At 36.3% G+C, this 15,863-nt stretch overlaps 2 protein-coding genes across 2 annotated transcripts in view; both read right to left on the bottom strand.

The window, feature by feature from the left end:
* The window catches only part of LOC131843066 (stathmin-2), a 51,328-nt gene extending 47,680 nt beyond the window's left edge, over positions 1-3,648 (bottom strand). Inside the window, exon 1 of the mRNA XM_059191661.1 lies at positions 3,365-3,648. Coding sequence (XP_059047644.1) covers positions 3,365-3,383 — 19 coding nt within the window. The 5' untranslated portion in view covers positions 3,384-3,648. The remainder of the gene's footprint in view (positions 1-3,364) is intronic.
* Positions 3,649-7,145: 3,497 nt separating this feature from the next.
* Positions 7,146-10,765, bottom strand: LOC131843071 (type II inositol 1,4,5-trisphosphate 5-phosphatase-like). The gene has a single exon (XM_059191667.1). The coding sequence runs from the start codon at positions 10,763-10,765 to the stop codon at positions 8,201-8,203; it is 2,565 nt and encodes an 854-aa protein (XP_059047650.1). The 3' UTR covers positions 7,146-8,200.
* Positions 10,766-15,863: the final 5,098 nt, after the last annotated feature.

Genomic DNA, 15,863 nt, shown 5'->3' with positions numbered 1-15,863 from the left:
TCAAAGATAGTAATAAAAGCACTAGTTTACGTTAATTATAATCACGGGAATATGTAACTCTACCTCAATATTTCTATTTAATTCTTTACTTTAAGAATCTTTTTAATTAATTCGTATCGTAGTTAGTTCCACTGTATTGTAAATTCTAAAATATCAATGTGCCTTCATAAATATAAATTATATAAACAAACAGGAAGACTCCGTAATAGTTTTGTTCAATTGGGGACCGAAGCTTCGTCTACTTGATTCACGCGTTACATTGCGACACGGACGCGTGTTCGTGATATCGTGGTACGGGGAGAGCGAGCGAGCGCTGGCGGTCGATCGGCGACACGTAAAACTATCGGGGTGCATGAGGTGCGCAGAGCGCGGGGCCCGATTTTGAAGTAATAGTTTATCACGGCGTCGCCTTAAAATTGGAACTCGTTTAACGGTCGTCGTGATGTATTCGATACTTCACACAGTCATTATCAAAATATTGTCGATGCCTATAATTACCTCTGTGACCTTTGTTTATTCCTCTTTATTTTTTTATTGATGATCACCCGCGACTTCGTCTGCGTGGATTATAACTTTATTTTTCTAAAATAAAAGTAGCCTAAATTACTCCTTATTACATCAGCTACCTGCCAATAAAAGTACCATCAAAATCGGTCCATCCATTTCATAAAATTAGCCGGAACAGACAGACAGACCGATAGACAAAAATTGTAAAAATGTTATTTTGGTGTATGTAGTGAAAAACGGTTATTTCAATATTACAAACAGACACTCCAATTTTATTTATATGTATAGATGTATATATATTATGGAAAGGTGAATCTGCTTTCGCCAACGGTTTTACGCTGGGACCAGTGGATGACAACGAAATGAGCATGAGGTCATGTCAATCACCCATCATGGCATATTGTCCAGGAATTTAACACGATGGTTTCCAGGGGTGAATCGCGTGGAGGTCAAGCTGACATGGTACATGGTACATTGGGGTTATTAGTCCACATTACCAACAATACCCTTCCCCCTGTGACCTTTACTTGTTCATGTTTTCGATATGGATGATAATGGAGTGGTGCATCTGCTTGCGCTAACGATATCTAAAACGGCTGAACCGATTTTGATGAGACTTTCCCTCGCTGATAGGTCATATTATACAGAGTAACTAGGGCTACTTTTATTGTCGGATTTTTTTTGTTTAATTAAAAATAAAGCACGCGGTCGCGCGTAACAGCTAGTTTTGATTTATATTGACAATTGCTTTAAAGATATTAACTAATAGAAATAGAATTTAAGTTAAATAAACTAAGCACTAATATAAGCACTTTTGAAAATAAAGCTTTTTTTGATATCTATATCTTTAAATTACAATTTCTAACACCAAAACTGTAAATAATTATATATTAAAAATAGCTGTACTATACAGGAGAAAAAAAAATGGTATCAGAAATATTTTTCTTTGTGACTTTTGTACTGTAAAGGGGTGTTTAAAATGGGTATACTAAATGAGGGTAGATAGAGATTAGTTAAGGAAGATGTCATTATATCCGAATATTATTATTCAATGCATAAGCTATGTTACTGTAAAGTTTCATCAAAATTAGTTCAGTAGTCTTTTGCATGAAAGAGTAATAAACATTCATACTTACAAACTTTCTCAATTATAATATTCACAAGATAGACGGCTGAATTAATAAAATAACAACTTACCCTTTTTTAGGGGTAACTTTTTTAACAGGTTATACAAATAATGTCACAGAGACAGTATAGTTTTAAATGCTCAGAATAAATATTAATTTCAAACGGATATTTATGACAGTCTGTGATATTTGACATAAATTTAAATTATTAAAAATAAATTATTTAAAGGGAAACACTTTAGTGACCTGTGTGATTTCAAAGGGATACTTATGACAATCTGTGATATTTAAAAATAAATTATTTCCACCAGAGGGAAACTTTAGTAGCCTGTGTGAGTACCTCTATCTACCCTATTTCTGAAACCATAAAGTTTGCTTTCATTTTATTTATTTACTCTGAGCAATTTTATAGTACATTGGACTATTTCCACATTCAGACTCTCATTTGGGCTAATAACAATAATAATTGGTTTCACGGTCACAACACTGTTGGCATTAAGTTAGTTGAACATAGAAAAATTGTGCATATATAAACAAATGTAATGTACTAAGTAATTGAAAAGGTAAATAAGGATAAATTTGGGTTGATTAAATTATAATATAAAATATTTATATATTTTTTATTATATTATATTATACTGCATTCTATTTATTTTTAAACACTATAAAACAAATTTTTATTGGTTTGTTTTATATAGGTGAATAATAAATATATAAATAATGAATATTTTATGCATGCATATTAGAATAGAATAGAATAGAATAGAAAATCATTTATTCAAATAAACTTAATTTAAGCACTTTTGAATAGTCATAACAATTTGTTATTTACCACTCGTTCGGAAAGCTGTCTGAACACAAGAAACTTGTGTGTTGCTCTTTTAAATAATCCTTGTAAGTTTACATTTACAAGTCGAAACGTGAATACAAACTACCAACAAGCACTAATTTTTGGGTCAAATATAAATATGCAATAAGATTAAATCAGTCGTAGTGATAAGAGCAGACCAGTCCCTACAAGCAGCACTCGTTCACGAGTATGACGGATGAGCCAGCCATCACTGCGCTCGACCATATTTTAGGGAGCCCATTGACCCGGCCCACCACGCCGCCACATGTCTGGACATTTTAGTGAGCATGACTACTCATTCCACACGACCACGTCACAGCTATAAAAATTACTATATGGTAGTTACAGTATTCGCACTTTACATAAGGATGCATGCGGCAATCAATACAAAAGCCGCTACGCTATCATATATCAAGAAAGCAGTATGAAAATTAAAATTATAACGTTGTCCGCAAATAAACTTATTCTTGCTATATATTGCTATCATCTATAAATTCATCTATCTTATAATAGGCTAGAGCAAGCCACAAGTCTTGAAAATAGTAATATTTAAATCGACCTGGAGAACTATTATCATTTCTTACCATACATCTACATATACACTAAATATATGTAAAGAAATTCTCATTTTATTTTTTTAATATAGATAAGAATTGAAATATTAATAAATTAGTTGTTTTTTATAACGTATACTGAAATAATATTTAGTTTGCTAATTAGCGGTAAAATTTTTGGCTACAATAAAATGAGTAGTTGCGCTTTTAAATTTACGATGTCGTGCTTGTTCATTCAACTGCGGTTTAATTAATTTTGCAATAAATAAATGAAAAGATTGGAAATATCTAATAAAGTAATTAAAATATAATAATAATGTACTTACATTTTGTTGCGACTTCCATGACTGTATACACCGTTGATGTTCAAATAGGATGCAGATGCACTACACAAAGAACTTGGAACAAAGTTTTATTTTGTTTGCTTAGGACGTCTGCTGCACACAGTAGACTGGACAATTTTAAATGATTCAAGCGACGCAGTCACTTTTTAAGTTCTCTCAACAAATTTCAACGTTGAAACAGTTATTTCAAATAATCAAACCGTCTGAAGAAAGACAGGAAATGAAGTAAATAAGATTTGTTTTCTGACAGACGTTCTGAACAAATGGTTTGACAAAGAATCAAATGCGGCTTCATGATTGGTTGAATTCGTAATTACCGCTCTTTTGTTCGATTACAATCGACCCGTGATCTATAGAGATTAGAGTCGCTTGCGTTCAGAAATACAAATTCATTCCTCCACTTTACTAACTCAGTAATATGTTTAATATAAATAATATTTAGAATGCTCATTTTTGGATGACATATCAAAATTTTCTCAAGTAATAAAATTATAGAAGAATTAAACTAGCTATTATTGTGGTCGAACTTTAAAAAAAAAAAGCATGTACCAGAGACATCTAGCGAGAAGTGAGGACAACTTATCAAAATCCGGGAATTTTAAAGGTACATTATGGATACAGTTGGAACGGTTATCCTTTTTGAGAAAGCCCATGCTGTAGTCTATTGAGAAAAATCTTAGCAAATAGTTAATTCGCACTGTTTTGCTGATTGTGAATGAACATAAAATAAAAATCGCACAGCGAATGCTAAAATCTCTATTGTTCCTCGTAAGTGTCCTCATTTTTTAATCGGGTATTTTACTAACCGATTACCATTAAGAGAGCTGTATACATTTTGTACTATTATTATCTATGCCCTGTTTATACAATTCTAGTAGCTTTACTTAAACACTTAATGCTCAGGGTTGGGTGAAATGAGAGAGAAAGGAATTATTAGTTACGCTAGGAACTAGTAGCCTTATTGTTAGAAATGAACCACGTTAAATCATTCCTCTTCGAAAGGCTCGTTGGGATGACTGGCCTACCTTTGTCTTAGAATCCTCCAAGGATGCGTCACCAGAGTAATCCATTAGAACGCACCGTTCCATTTTCACTCATTAGTAAATTGGTAAATTGTAACATAAAATCTTTGATTGTTATGACTTTGCCATATCTTATAACAAACGATTAAAAAAACTTAAGAATATTGTATTAGTTGACATCTAAATACTACATAAATATTATAAAAATGTCTAGGCCAAGGTAAATCATTCCATTATTGTAATTACTAGAATTAGAGGAAATATGGTCAGTGACCTTAGCCTGTTTCTTGATGCATTGCGTTACCCGAACAAAGTGTTGTACTTCACTCTAATGTAATTTTAACAAATTTATACATACAATAAAACTGTAGAGGTCGAATAGGTATCTGTACATAGGAACGAAACGCCATAAACCGAGTCAGTTAATTTTTGTTTCTGTCTGTTTGTACCGGCTCTCCGAAACTGTTGTATCAATGAAGTTTAGCATCCCCGATCAAGATTTTACATATTTTAATCACGGAAAATTAAAGAGTATCCATGGGATAGTTAAAAATCTATATCAATTATACAGCATAGTATACAACATGTTTTAATATTTTTTTTCGTAAATTATGTAATGTTATTTAGTTATTGCTAAGTCTCTTGACCAGGGGTCCATACGCACCAGGGGCCTATGACATGGTGGCCACTGGCTAGTGCTATCGCCCGTGAAATGACGTTACGATCTGCCACCATATTGTTGCGTCATTAGAAGCACGCATTATCTTATCTTATTATTATTAATTAATTTTATAAATGCGAAAGTGTGTAAGTATGGATAGATGGTTGTTATTTTTTCACGCAAAAACTACTGAATGGATTTTGATGAAACTTTACAGTATTATAGCTTATACATTAGAATAACATATAGGCTATAAATTTCAAGCGTGTGAAACATAGGTAACATAAACATCTAATAACAACTATAGAATAATTCACAAGTCAAATACTTATACATTTTTAATAAATTAACAACAAATTGTCTATATGACAAAATATACCTACTACATACATATATTTAATCATATAAGTAGAAAAAATAAACAATACATATTTTGCATAGCGTTTTAGTATGTTATTACATTCTTAAACATCATAAAGTACTTACAAACGGCAGGATATACATTTTATGTCTATATTTTAGAAACTGACGACCCACCTGATGCCAATTTTTGTTTCGGACTACTCTAATGCTGTTGGCCGCAGCTAGCCTTTACAGCTTCACCCGACGATAGGGGGCGAGTGCAGATGGCACTCCAAACCCGCGGAAGGACTATGGAGCGGCTGAAGGCCAACTCCAGCCCGACGGATACGACTTTATTCTGAGGGCACCGCTATGAGTTCGAACCACGACTTAGGCTATCGTAATTCCGATCCCCGTTTGAATTGGACGGGGGATCGATCGGAGGTATAGTCGCCGTAGCCTCTATACCTAAATGTACCCTCGGGTATCACGTTATCATATGAATCTCATGATACCGATCACCCTTGGATTGTCATTCTGGGGGACTATGATATCATGCATCTGTACTCCAAACCTAGTTATTTCATTGTCTTTGACAATTTAACAAATTAATTGCTTGACTTGAAATAGGTACCCTTATTAAAACTAAAATTATATTAATATGATGAAATAGTGTTTGATGGTATTATTATTTATAAATAGTAACATATAAAAAAAATATTCGAGAGCGCGTGAGGTAGTGGTTTATTGCTCCTATTTCAAAATACTACAGCAGTTGTAGGAAGATAAATTTGGCAATTTATATTAAAATAATTGTTATTATGCTAGTAAATGAAATTGTTACGCAAAGTATTTTTGTCTCAGATATTTGTAAACAAGATAATTGGAATGTTTCTTTTTAATCTCTCACTTATTTCTGCAGACACTGTTCGGAAAATAAATGAAATTATTATTTGTATCTATACCTAAAAAGTTTTTTATTTTATAGGTACTCGGCATACAATTATGGTAAATTATTATTCGATACATTTTTTAAAATTTATTCACGAAAATATATTATATTTCTGTCTTTACTATATATAAAAGTGCCTACTCTGGCTACACTAATTTTATACATTCTTATATACATATATTAGTTATGGGAAAATATTCAATAAACAACTAAATATAAAAACTAACACACAACATTTAGGTACAGGTATTATTATTAATAACTGATTACAACCATATTTTTGTTTTTGTATAGCCTAAATATATATGACTAAAATGTGAGCATAGCGTTAGTCGTAAATAATGTTAGTAGTCCAGTTACCTAATAATAATAAAAAATACAAATTAAGTACTATAACGTCCTAGTGTCTCTATAGGTGTTGATTTTTGTCTTTATAAAGCTTTTTTAACTCCTCTAATACTGTTGGCCGAAATTGGCCTTTACAGCTTCACCGAATGATAGGGGACGAGTGCAGATGACAATCTAAACCCGAAGGACTTCTGGAGCGGGCGAAGGCCTACTCCTGCGTGACGGATATGACTTTAGTCTGAGGGAACCGATAGGGGTTTGAACCTCGGCTCAGGCCATCGTAATTTCGATCCCCGTTTGAATTGGACGGGGATCTTGGGCGAGCTTGAACAGCTTGTTTTCAATTTAGGTAGGCATAAAGAATGTAACGCCAAATGCTCTTGTCTTATTTTCTGTATGTCTGACTATCAAGCTATATTCGTATAAATACATTTTTTTATTAAGTAATAAAGCAACGTAGTTTATACACAGGCGATTGAAAGCTGAGCAAAATACATCAAAAGGGCTGAAATAAATATTTTTACAAATATTTCTCAATACGCCAACCAATTTATAAATATAAGATGGTGCCATATGGATGTTTCAATTATTGTTTTACTGATGATTTATTTTTACTTTTACTATCATCAATACATGGCAGATCTCAGAAAGGCTACGCCTTCCTTGTAATGCACAGCTAGTTAATGAATATATAGTTGACGAGATTCTGATAAATGCGTTTCAAGTTAACATTGACCTATGATTTTTTTAAAACAATCTGCGGAAATACGCGAGGAAGCACAATCTATTTTAAGTTACTAGTCAAGTTTCGTACAACATACGAGCCAATTACGACATATTCCCATCCTCATATAACATGTAAAATTAAAACTAAACCTTAATGTTCAAGATTTTTGTACCAGTATATGGTCGTACCTAGAGTAGGTATACAAAAATGCTATACACAGCTAAAATACATACACATACACTCTGCTTAATGCATAACTGTGGTTGTTTTATGGCAAATTGGATTTGGCATATTATATAAATACAGATCCTGGTGCGATTACTATATGAAGCTAAATATTATGTCATTTCTCTATTAATGTAGACACATATGTGTTACTTTACATGTGTTTCTACAGGTAAAGTAACACATATGTGTCTACATTATACACATAACGTGTGTAATTTAATAATATTATGTATATATTCTAAGTGCTTTACCTAATATAGGTATAAAAGTAATCTTCTCAATTATTAATGTTTCAAATTACAATGGGGCACACTATTTAATCATATTATGTTATCTTTTCATTACTAAGTGCAATAACACTGTTAATTCATAAATAATGCAATTGAGACTCAGTTTATGTACAAACTAGACAAATTGCTACACATTCATGTGACCACAGCAATTACAACAAAGAAATGGTAAATGTTAATACTAATAGAAAAGTAGTGAGTATTTGGATTAATAAATTAAAATATTAAATTATTGAAAAACTGATAAATTATCTAGTAAAAATTAATTCACTGTGATCATTAACTAAGAAGTGATGTACAAACTGGGCTTTCTTCTTTTCTATCACCTGTTTGTTAATTCGAGACTGGGGCTCTTGCGTTTGATTTGGATTATCCCGAAGGAATATTGCTCCGAAAAGTGAAGATAAAGTGTTAGCATCTAATCCATTTTCGGCACTGTGCTGCAATGCTTCTTGTAAAAATTCACACAAGTATAAGAACACATTTTTTCTGAATTCGGGCAAGTGTGAGACAATTTGTCTGCATTGTAAATAATTTGCAGATGCCCTCAAGCACACCGACTGAAGATTGTATGGTATAATAGGATCTGCAGTACTTTCTAAAAGCAGCAGGAGAGCCTCTGCAACTGAATGTATACATCCTGGAATAGGATCCATCGAGCCCGAATCTAGCCAGTCTCTAATTTGTAGAATTTCAGAATGCAGACCAGGTTGTTCAAATAAGTTGGGCTGTTTAAGTCCATGTAAATATATATGGTCAACTAAGAACCACACCTCCTTGGGTATTGAATATGTGGATTGGCTTGATACAGGTTGGTGCCTTTTGCTTTCTAATTCAACTAGTTGCTTAATAGGCACCTCCTTTATAGGCATATTGAGGTTGACTAAAACCTCTATTGAGCACCCGAAACAGCTCCTCTCATATGTTCCAGTCACAGTTATGAAGATATCCTTCCCTCCATATAAATGCAAAACTAAAATATCATACAATTCATCAGTTCCTGCATTGAGTTTGCAAGCAGAAATCTTATTGATATGTACTTTAAATATTATTTCACATGACTCGTCAGCACAAATACATCTCTTATAAGGCTCAACAATGAGCCATTCTTTGCAGAAACTTGCTTCATCTAATTTCTTAATAAATTCAAATTCCACAGGTAATTTTCCAGTATTCTTTATTGTGATGGTCTTCATTTGCAATTCAAGGTACTTTACAGTACCAAAATCTATTTCATTCATATCAACTTTAACTTGTGGTATGAGTTCATTTTCAAGTTTGTCAAGTTGTTTTATTACATCTTCATATACTTTTCTATATTTTTCCTCATCTATTACCTTAATAATTGAGTTGAAGATAGCAGATACTGGCTTATGGTCACTTATATTCAAACTAGGATGGCTTCTATATGCTTTCTGTGTAATACCATCTCCTTTCCAAAATATCCTATCACACCATGCTGGGGCACGATTTTTCTCACTTGAATCCCAATTGTCAGTGCCAGGGTCATATTTGTATGTAGGTTTAAAAGTAATTGGACCCTCTGTATAGCCAGCAAACACACTATTGTTCTTATGTTGCTGTTTTAGTTGGTCATATTTTAAGACTGCCTCAAAATTATTTTCATTAATAAGTTGCTTTACAGTGTTTGGATCCATCTCAGTAATGCGATAGTTTAAATCACCTATCCAGTATATTTGGTCATGGTCTTTTATGGCTTTGGCCTGCTGATTCAGTTGTTGAAATCTTGTTCTATTGCAGATATCCCTGAAGTCCTGATTTCGTCTTTCATACTCTTCTACATGGGCAGCCAGGTGAGAGTTTACAATGCATATAGATGTGTTATGAAGGTCAAATCGTATGGACACACCACCTTTGTTTCCCATTTTGCCCATTATTCCTGTTCCCACTGTGTCGAAAACCACATTATGTACATGGGCTTTATGTTTCTGTTTGATCAGAACCATCAGCAACATACCAATTAGTCTAACTTTCTCCAATATGACATATTTAGCTCGTATATTCAAGTAACGTACAACAGCATTTGACCATTCCTCTTCTCTAACAGTTTGATCAAAGATGAATGTCTCCTTAGATAAATCAAGTTCCTGAAAACCCACTGCATATATATCAGGTGGTTCTTCATCCACATTGAGCCACCCCTCCAGAGATATTACTGGTGATTTGTCATTGACATTCCAAGTGCCACAGAACACAGTGAATGTCTTAGTATATGTGTATTCAAGTTCCTTATCATACATTTTTCGTTTAATTAGACTCTCCCTGATAGCTACAGGAGCGGAGCTCTGTGAATGTGTGGCTCCGCTTCTAGGTACAACTGACAATTGGGAAATAATGTCGTCTTCATTCTTACCTTGATACTTTTTTAGCCATACAAACTCAGGTTGCGTTGGCATTTTACTTACGGCTTCTATCCCTCTGAAGAGATCATCCACAAAGTTGTCGACGCGCGGGGTCATTTGAATTTCGAACTTATATTTATTACTATTTGACTGCAAATTCAGGTACAGGACTGCCTCAGGATCTGATGGTTTGTTATCAATCTCACATTTAAAGTTGATGTCGATGGGCAGCACTATTTCTATAGATAAATCGGTGAAGGATTGAGGCGGGTAACTAGACGTGAATAAACAAAACACGGCTTTCTCGTCTCCGTATTCTACAATGCACAGCAACCTATCCTTCTTCACCCATTCGGGATGGAGTATTTTCGCATCGCAAAGGAATGCTGTAACCAATTCACTTGAAAGAAATTTCTCCTGGACCACTGCTTTTGTTTCTTCGTAATTCATTTTTCATCACAAGATTTCTAATTAATGAATTAATTAAATTAGGTTTAATATAATTTGACTTCCTTCGTTACACACAGATGTTATATTGTCATTATTTACATGACTCTGACTGATGTATTTATCGTTTGACAGTTTCTGGGCTGCTTAATACTGACCAATAATTGACACACATGCTTACCATTACACACGTCATGTTGACATGAATTACAATGATCTATTGTTATTGTTTATATTTGGTAATATTAATTTCAATAATTATATAATTTAAGCGCATCTATTGGAATAATTCTCCGAGAGTAAATTCTTTAGAGAGAATGGCAGGAGTGCCTAACGATTGGCAGCTAGGATGTGTCGAGATGAAACAGCGAGGTGCTAATATTCTCGAGACAGGCCAGTGTTCTGATTGCACCTTCTTGGTGGGCACTAATTCATCCTAGCCATGGCATCATCTGTCTTCGAAACAATGTTAATGTTGTGGAATGGCGGAAAGAAATGATCCTATACCATTTTTAGATGTGCGACCAGATGCTTTTAAAGCCCTTTTAGAGTAAGTTTTGGAACCTGTTAGTCTTTTAAAATAGATTACAAATTGTAGATACAGTTAATACGATTACAATCAGCTGCCATTGCTTTAACTGTAAAACAATAATATGCCACTTTCCTTCTCATTCTTGTACTGTCTTGCGTTCCCTCATCTCATTCTTGCGTTCCCATTAAGTGGAATAACAAAAATGGATTACCAAGTTTATATGAATAAAGATTAAAGATTATTTCTATTTCCGGGTCTCGTAGATGCAGGTGCGTTGAGCTCATCGCGGTCACAGCCAGGTCGGCGGCTACTCTTTACATTCACTGCGGCTCTCAATTTGAAATATTTGAAGAATTTAATATATTTTGTAACAATACAATGCTATCATTGAAGATCACAGTAGGGCTACACTTATGGTCCTTCAAGCCGGATATGAAAAACTGTAATAGCCCAAGAGACAGTGTAGACTGTTCCCAGGTTACAGATGCAGGTGTTAGTTTCAAAAGACTTCAACAAAGTATTAAATAAATTTATTTCCTAATTTTAACTCTGCCTTTGCCGGTCCCAAGCCCGGATGTGAAAAGAGGAGGGTTGGCTGAGAAAGACGACACTAACCCCTGAGAGCACCTAGGGAGGCAGCTGTAAAATTCGTCAACGCCGATCAACGGGCGGCGGTCAAGTAACCCACATCTGGCCATCAGTAACCATGAGGGACTAAATTACCCCTAAAAGTCTGAGGGCAGGCGCTTGGGAAACGTCTGCTACTATTTTCCCACCCCCCTTTATATATGAATATGGAAATGAACGAGATATGCAATTTGTCATGCGATCCGGCCAACCCCCGGCGCTCAGAGGTACCCGGGCCTCCGAGTGTGAAATCTGCTACCGAAGACATCGTAGAAGTGGCTGTCCAGGCTTCTGCGACTGTTAATGCTACTGGGGAAAAACCGAAAGCTAAGCTCGTCCAACAAGCTTTCCACAAAAGTATGTTCCTGAACAGACCAAGGAGCTCCTCGTTTAGCGACTCACTCCCTCTCACTCGTCAGAAGGATTCGTCATCAAACCCATCCGTACAGGAATGGCAGAGAGTGCCTGTAAATAGGAACAACAAGAGACCACGAACCTCTGTGTCTCCCACCTCTGATGTTAGCGGAACCTCAACCAGTAACAGATTTGCAGTACTTCCACTAGACACCCCAGCAACAACTGCTCTGGTAAAGAATCCTAACAAGCCCCCACCTCTAATATTATATGGGATAGAAGATGTCACTAAACTGAAAGACACAGTTGAAACAGTTTTGAAGCCTTATGACTATACATTCAAATTAATGGCAAAAAGTCAACTAAGAATAAACTGCAAAGATACAGAAGCTTACAAAAACCTCATGTCCCTAGTTCGTGAAAAAGGCCTCATTGGACATACTTTCACCCGTAAAGAGGACAAGTGCTGCAGGATTGTGATACGTAATCTACATCACACAACACCTCTTGTTGCGATAGAAGATGCTATCGCTGCCACTGGGAACAAAGTCGTAGGTGAAATTATCAACGCCCGCTACGGTCCTGAAAAATTACCAACGTCTACATTCTTTGTCAACCTGGAACCCAGCCCAAACAACAAGAAGGCTAAAGATATCAAAACGATTTACCATACATCAGTGATCATCGAAGACCCAAAAAAACGCAACACTATACCACAATGTAATAGGTGCCAGCAGTATGGCCATACAAAGAACAACTGCACCAGACCCTACCGATGCGTCAAGTGTGCCCTTTCACACAAAACAAGCGACTGTCCTAAAAAGGATCGTAACACTCCAGCTACTTGTGCTCTCTGTCAAGGAAATCACCCAGCAAACTTCAAGGGATGTCAGGTCTACAAAGAGATCCACGAAAGAAAGTTTAAAAGAGGCAACAAAAACTCGTCCAGATATCCAACCACTGAACTGAAGAAGACTTCTGAACCCGCTGTTAATGATATAAAGAATAACAACCATAGCCGCGAAAAGACAACTAAAAATCGTGGAAATACTTACGCGGATGTTCTAGCAAGAACTTACCCTCAACAGTCATCTGCTCCTAATGCAATGGAAGAGCTATTGATAAAACAGTCAGAAAAAATTGACGCACTCCTTCAACAAATAAGTTCAATGATGAACCTTATAGTTAAACTAATCGACCGATTGTCCTCTTCATAGAACTGCGTTTGGCTACCTGGAACACTAATGGCCTATCTGCTAACAAACACGAAGTAGAACTGCTAATACATCTGCATAAATTGGATATCTTGCTTGTATCCGAAACACATTTTACAGAACGTAGTCAAGTTAATATTCCTGGATATATCATCTACTCGACCAACCATCCAGACGGGACTGCCCACGGAGGAACAGCGATTATTTTAAAAAAATCAATACAGCACTTTCAAGAACCTTCCTTTGTATCCGACTACCTTCAAGCCACATCAATAACAGTGACGGATAAAACGGGAAACATTACCATCTCAGCTGTATACTGTCCACCCAAACACAAAATTACGGAGGATAAATTCTCGGCATACCTTGACACACTGGGGAGCCGTTTTGTATCGGGCGGTGATTGGAATGCCAAGCATACCTACTGGGGCTCTAGACTCATCACTACCAGAGGCAGAGAACTAAAGAAGTGCTTGGATTCATCACATCTCTCGACTGTCTCTACTGGCGAACCGACATATTGGCCAACCGACCCAAATAAAATTCCAGACTTGTTGGACTTTTTTGTGGTAAAGGGCATTGGCACAAACTACCTGAACGTCAGGTCATGTCTAGAGGGTACATCGGATCATACTGCAGTGTTATTGTCAATCTCTACATCAATCTTTCTTAAACAGAATGAGTCACTAACCAATCACAAAACCGATTGGGCCGCATTTAGAGACTTTCTAAATGAGAACATCGAGCTGCAAATTCCACTCAAATGCCCAGAGGATGTTGAGGATGCGACGAAGCACATTTCGCATCTCATTCAAGAAGCGGCATGGAGGTGTACCCCTTCTATCCTGAACCCAAATGTAGCAGTAAACATACCCACGTCTGCATTAAAGTCTCTGATTGAAGAAAAAAGAAGACTTCGGCGCGTTTGGCATACCAGCAGACATCCAGCTGATAAAACAAATTTCAATAAAGTGGCCTCAGAACTGCACAAACATATTAAAAGCTGGCAAAATGACCAAACTAGAGAGCATATAGAATCTCTAAGGGCTTGTAAAATATCGAATTACTCTCTGTGGAGAGCTGCAAAGCATCTCGATCGACCCCGACAACCGAAGCCACCCATTAAAACCTTGGATAACAAGTGGGCTAGATCCAACCAAGAGAAAGCAGAAACGTTCGCTGTCCATCTAAACACAGTGTTTACACCTAACGATGCGGTTCCTGGATCTGATGAATCGGTAATAGATCAAATAATGAGCCAACCTCTTCAGCAAGACTCCTCTCTGAAACTTGCTACACCTAGAGAAATTCGACGAGTAATATCAAAACTCAAAGATAAATCTGCCCCTGGCTACGACCTCATTACTTCACGAATTCTTAAAGAACTTCCTAGAAAAGCGATTGTTTTTCTAACGATTCTAATAAATGCCACTCTCAGAATATCCTACTTTCCTAATCACTGGAAAGTCTCTCAAATAGTTATGATCCACAAGCAAGGGAAACCAGCTAATATTGCGCCATCATATCGTCCAATAAGTCTTCTTCCGGTTCTGTCGAAGGTTTGGGAGAGGGTTTTCTGAGCAGACTAATCCCTGTCTTAGATGACCTTAAGACCATTCCGGACCATCAGTTTGGCTTCAGGCAGCGCCACTCCACCATAGAACAGGTACATAGAGTCTGCGATAAAATCCGCTCATCACTGGAGCATAAAGAATATTGTGCATCTGCGTTCCTTGATATTCAGCAAGCGTTTGACAGAGTGTGGCATAAGGGACTTCTCTGCAAAATAAAAACCCTACTTCCACATGCATTCTTCGGAATACTCCAATCCTACCTTACTGACAGGATTTTCCAAGTCAAAGAAGAAGAGGCTAGATCTACCTTTTATGACATAACAGCAGGAGTTCCCCAAGGATCAGTACTGGGTCCTTACCTTTACACACTGTTTACCGCCGATCTGCCAACAAATTGTCAAGTTACCACAGCCACTTACGCGGACGACACCGCTATATTGGCCAGTCACACCAAACCAGAAGCCGCCTCCGCTATCCTACAAAATCACCTAGACAAGATTGACAGTTGGCTTAAAGCATGGAGAATCAAGCCTAGTGTCTCAAAGTCACTACAGATAACTTTCTCTCTGCGGCAAGGCAACTGTCCAGCTGTCACCCTGGGCCACGAACCCCTCCAACACGTTGACTCTGTCAAGTATCTTGGACTTCACCTAGATCGTCGACTCACCTGGAAGAAACACATAAAGGCAAAACGAGATGAAACAAATATAAAATTCAGAAATCTGGAGTTCCTACTTGGCAGGAGATCATCTCTGGCCATGGAGAACAAACTTCTTATATACAAGGTTGCACTCAAACCA

The sequence above is a fragment of the Achroia grisella genome, unplaced genomic scaffold (assembly GCF_030625045.1).
Source record: "Achroia grisella isolate CSIRO2021 unplaced genomic scaffold, CSIRO_AGI_Agris_v1 utg2770, whole genome shotgun sequence".
NCBI classification, from domain to species: domain Eukaryota; kingdom Metazoa; phylum Arthropoda; class Insecta; order Lepidoptera; family Pyralidae; genus Achroia; species Achroia grisella.
This window is presented reverse-complemented; position numbering and strand designations above follow the sequence as displayed.

Coding starts and splice junctions, on each gene's coding strand:
- LOC131843071 (XM_059191667.1), bottom strand. CDS start 10,765: ATGAATTACGAAGAAACAAAAGCAGTGGTCCAGGAGAAATTTCTTTCA.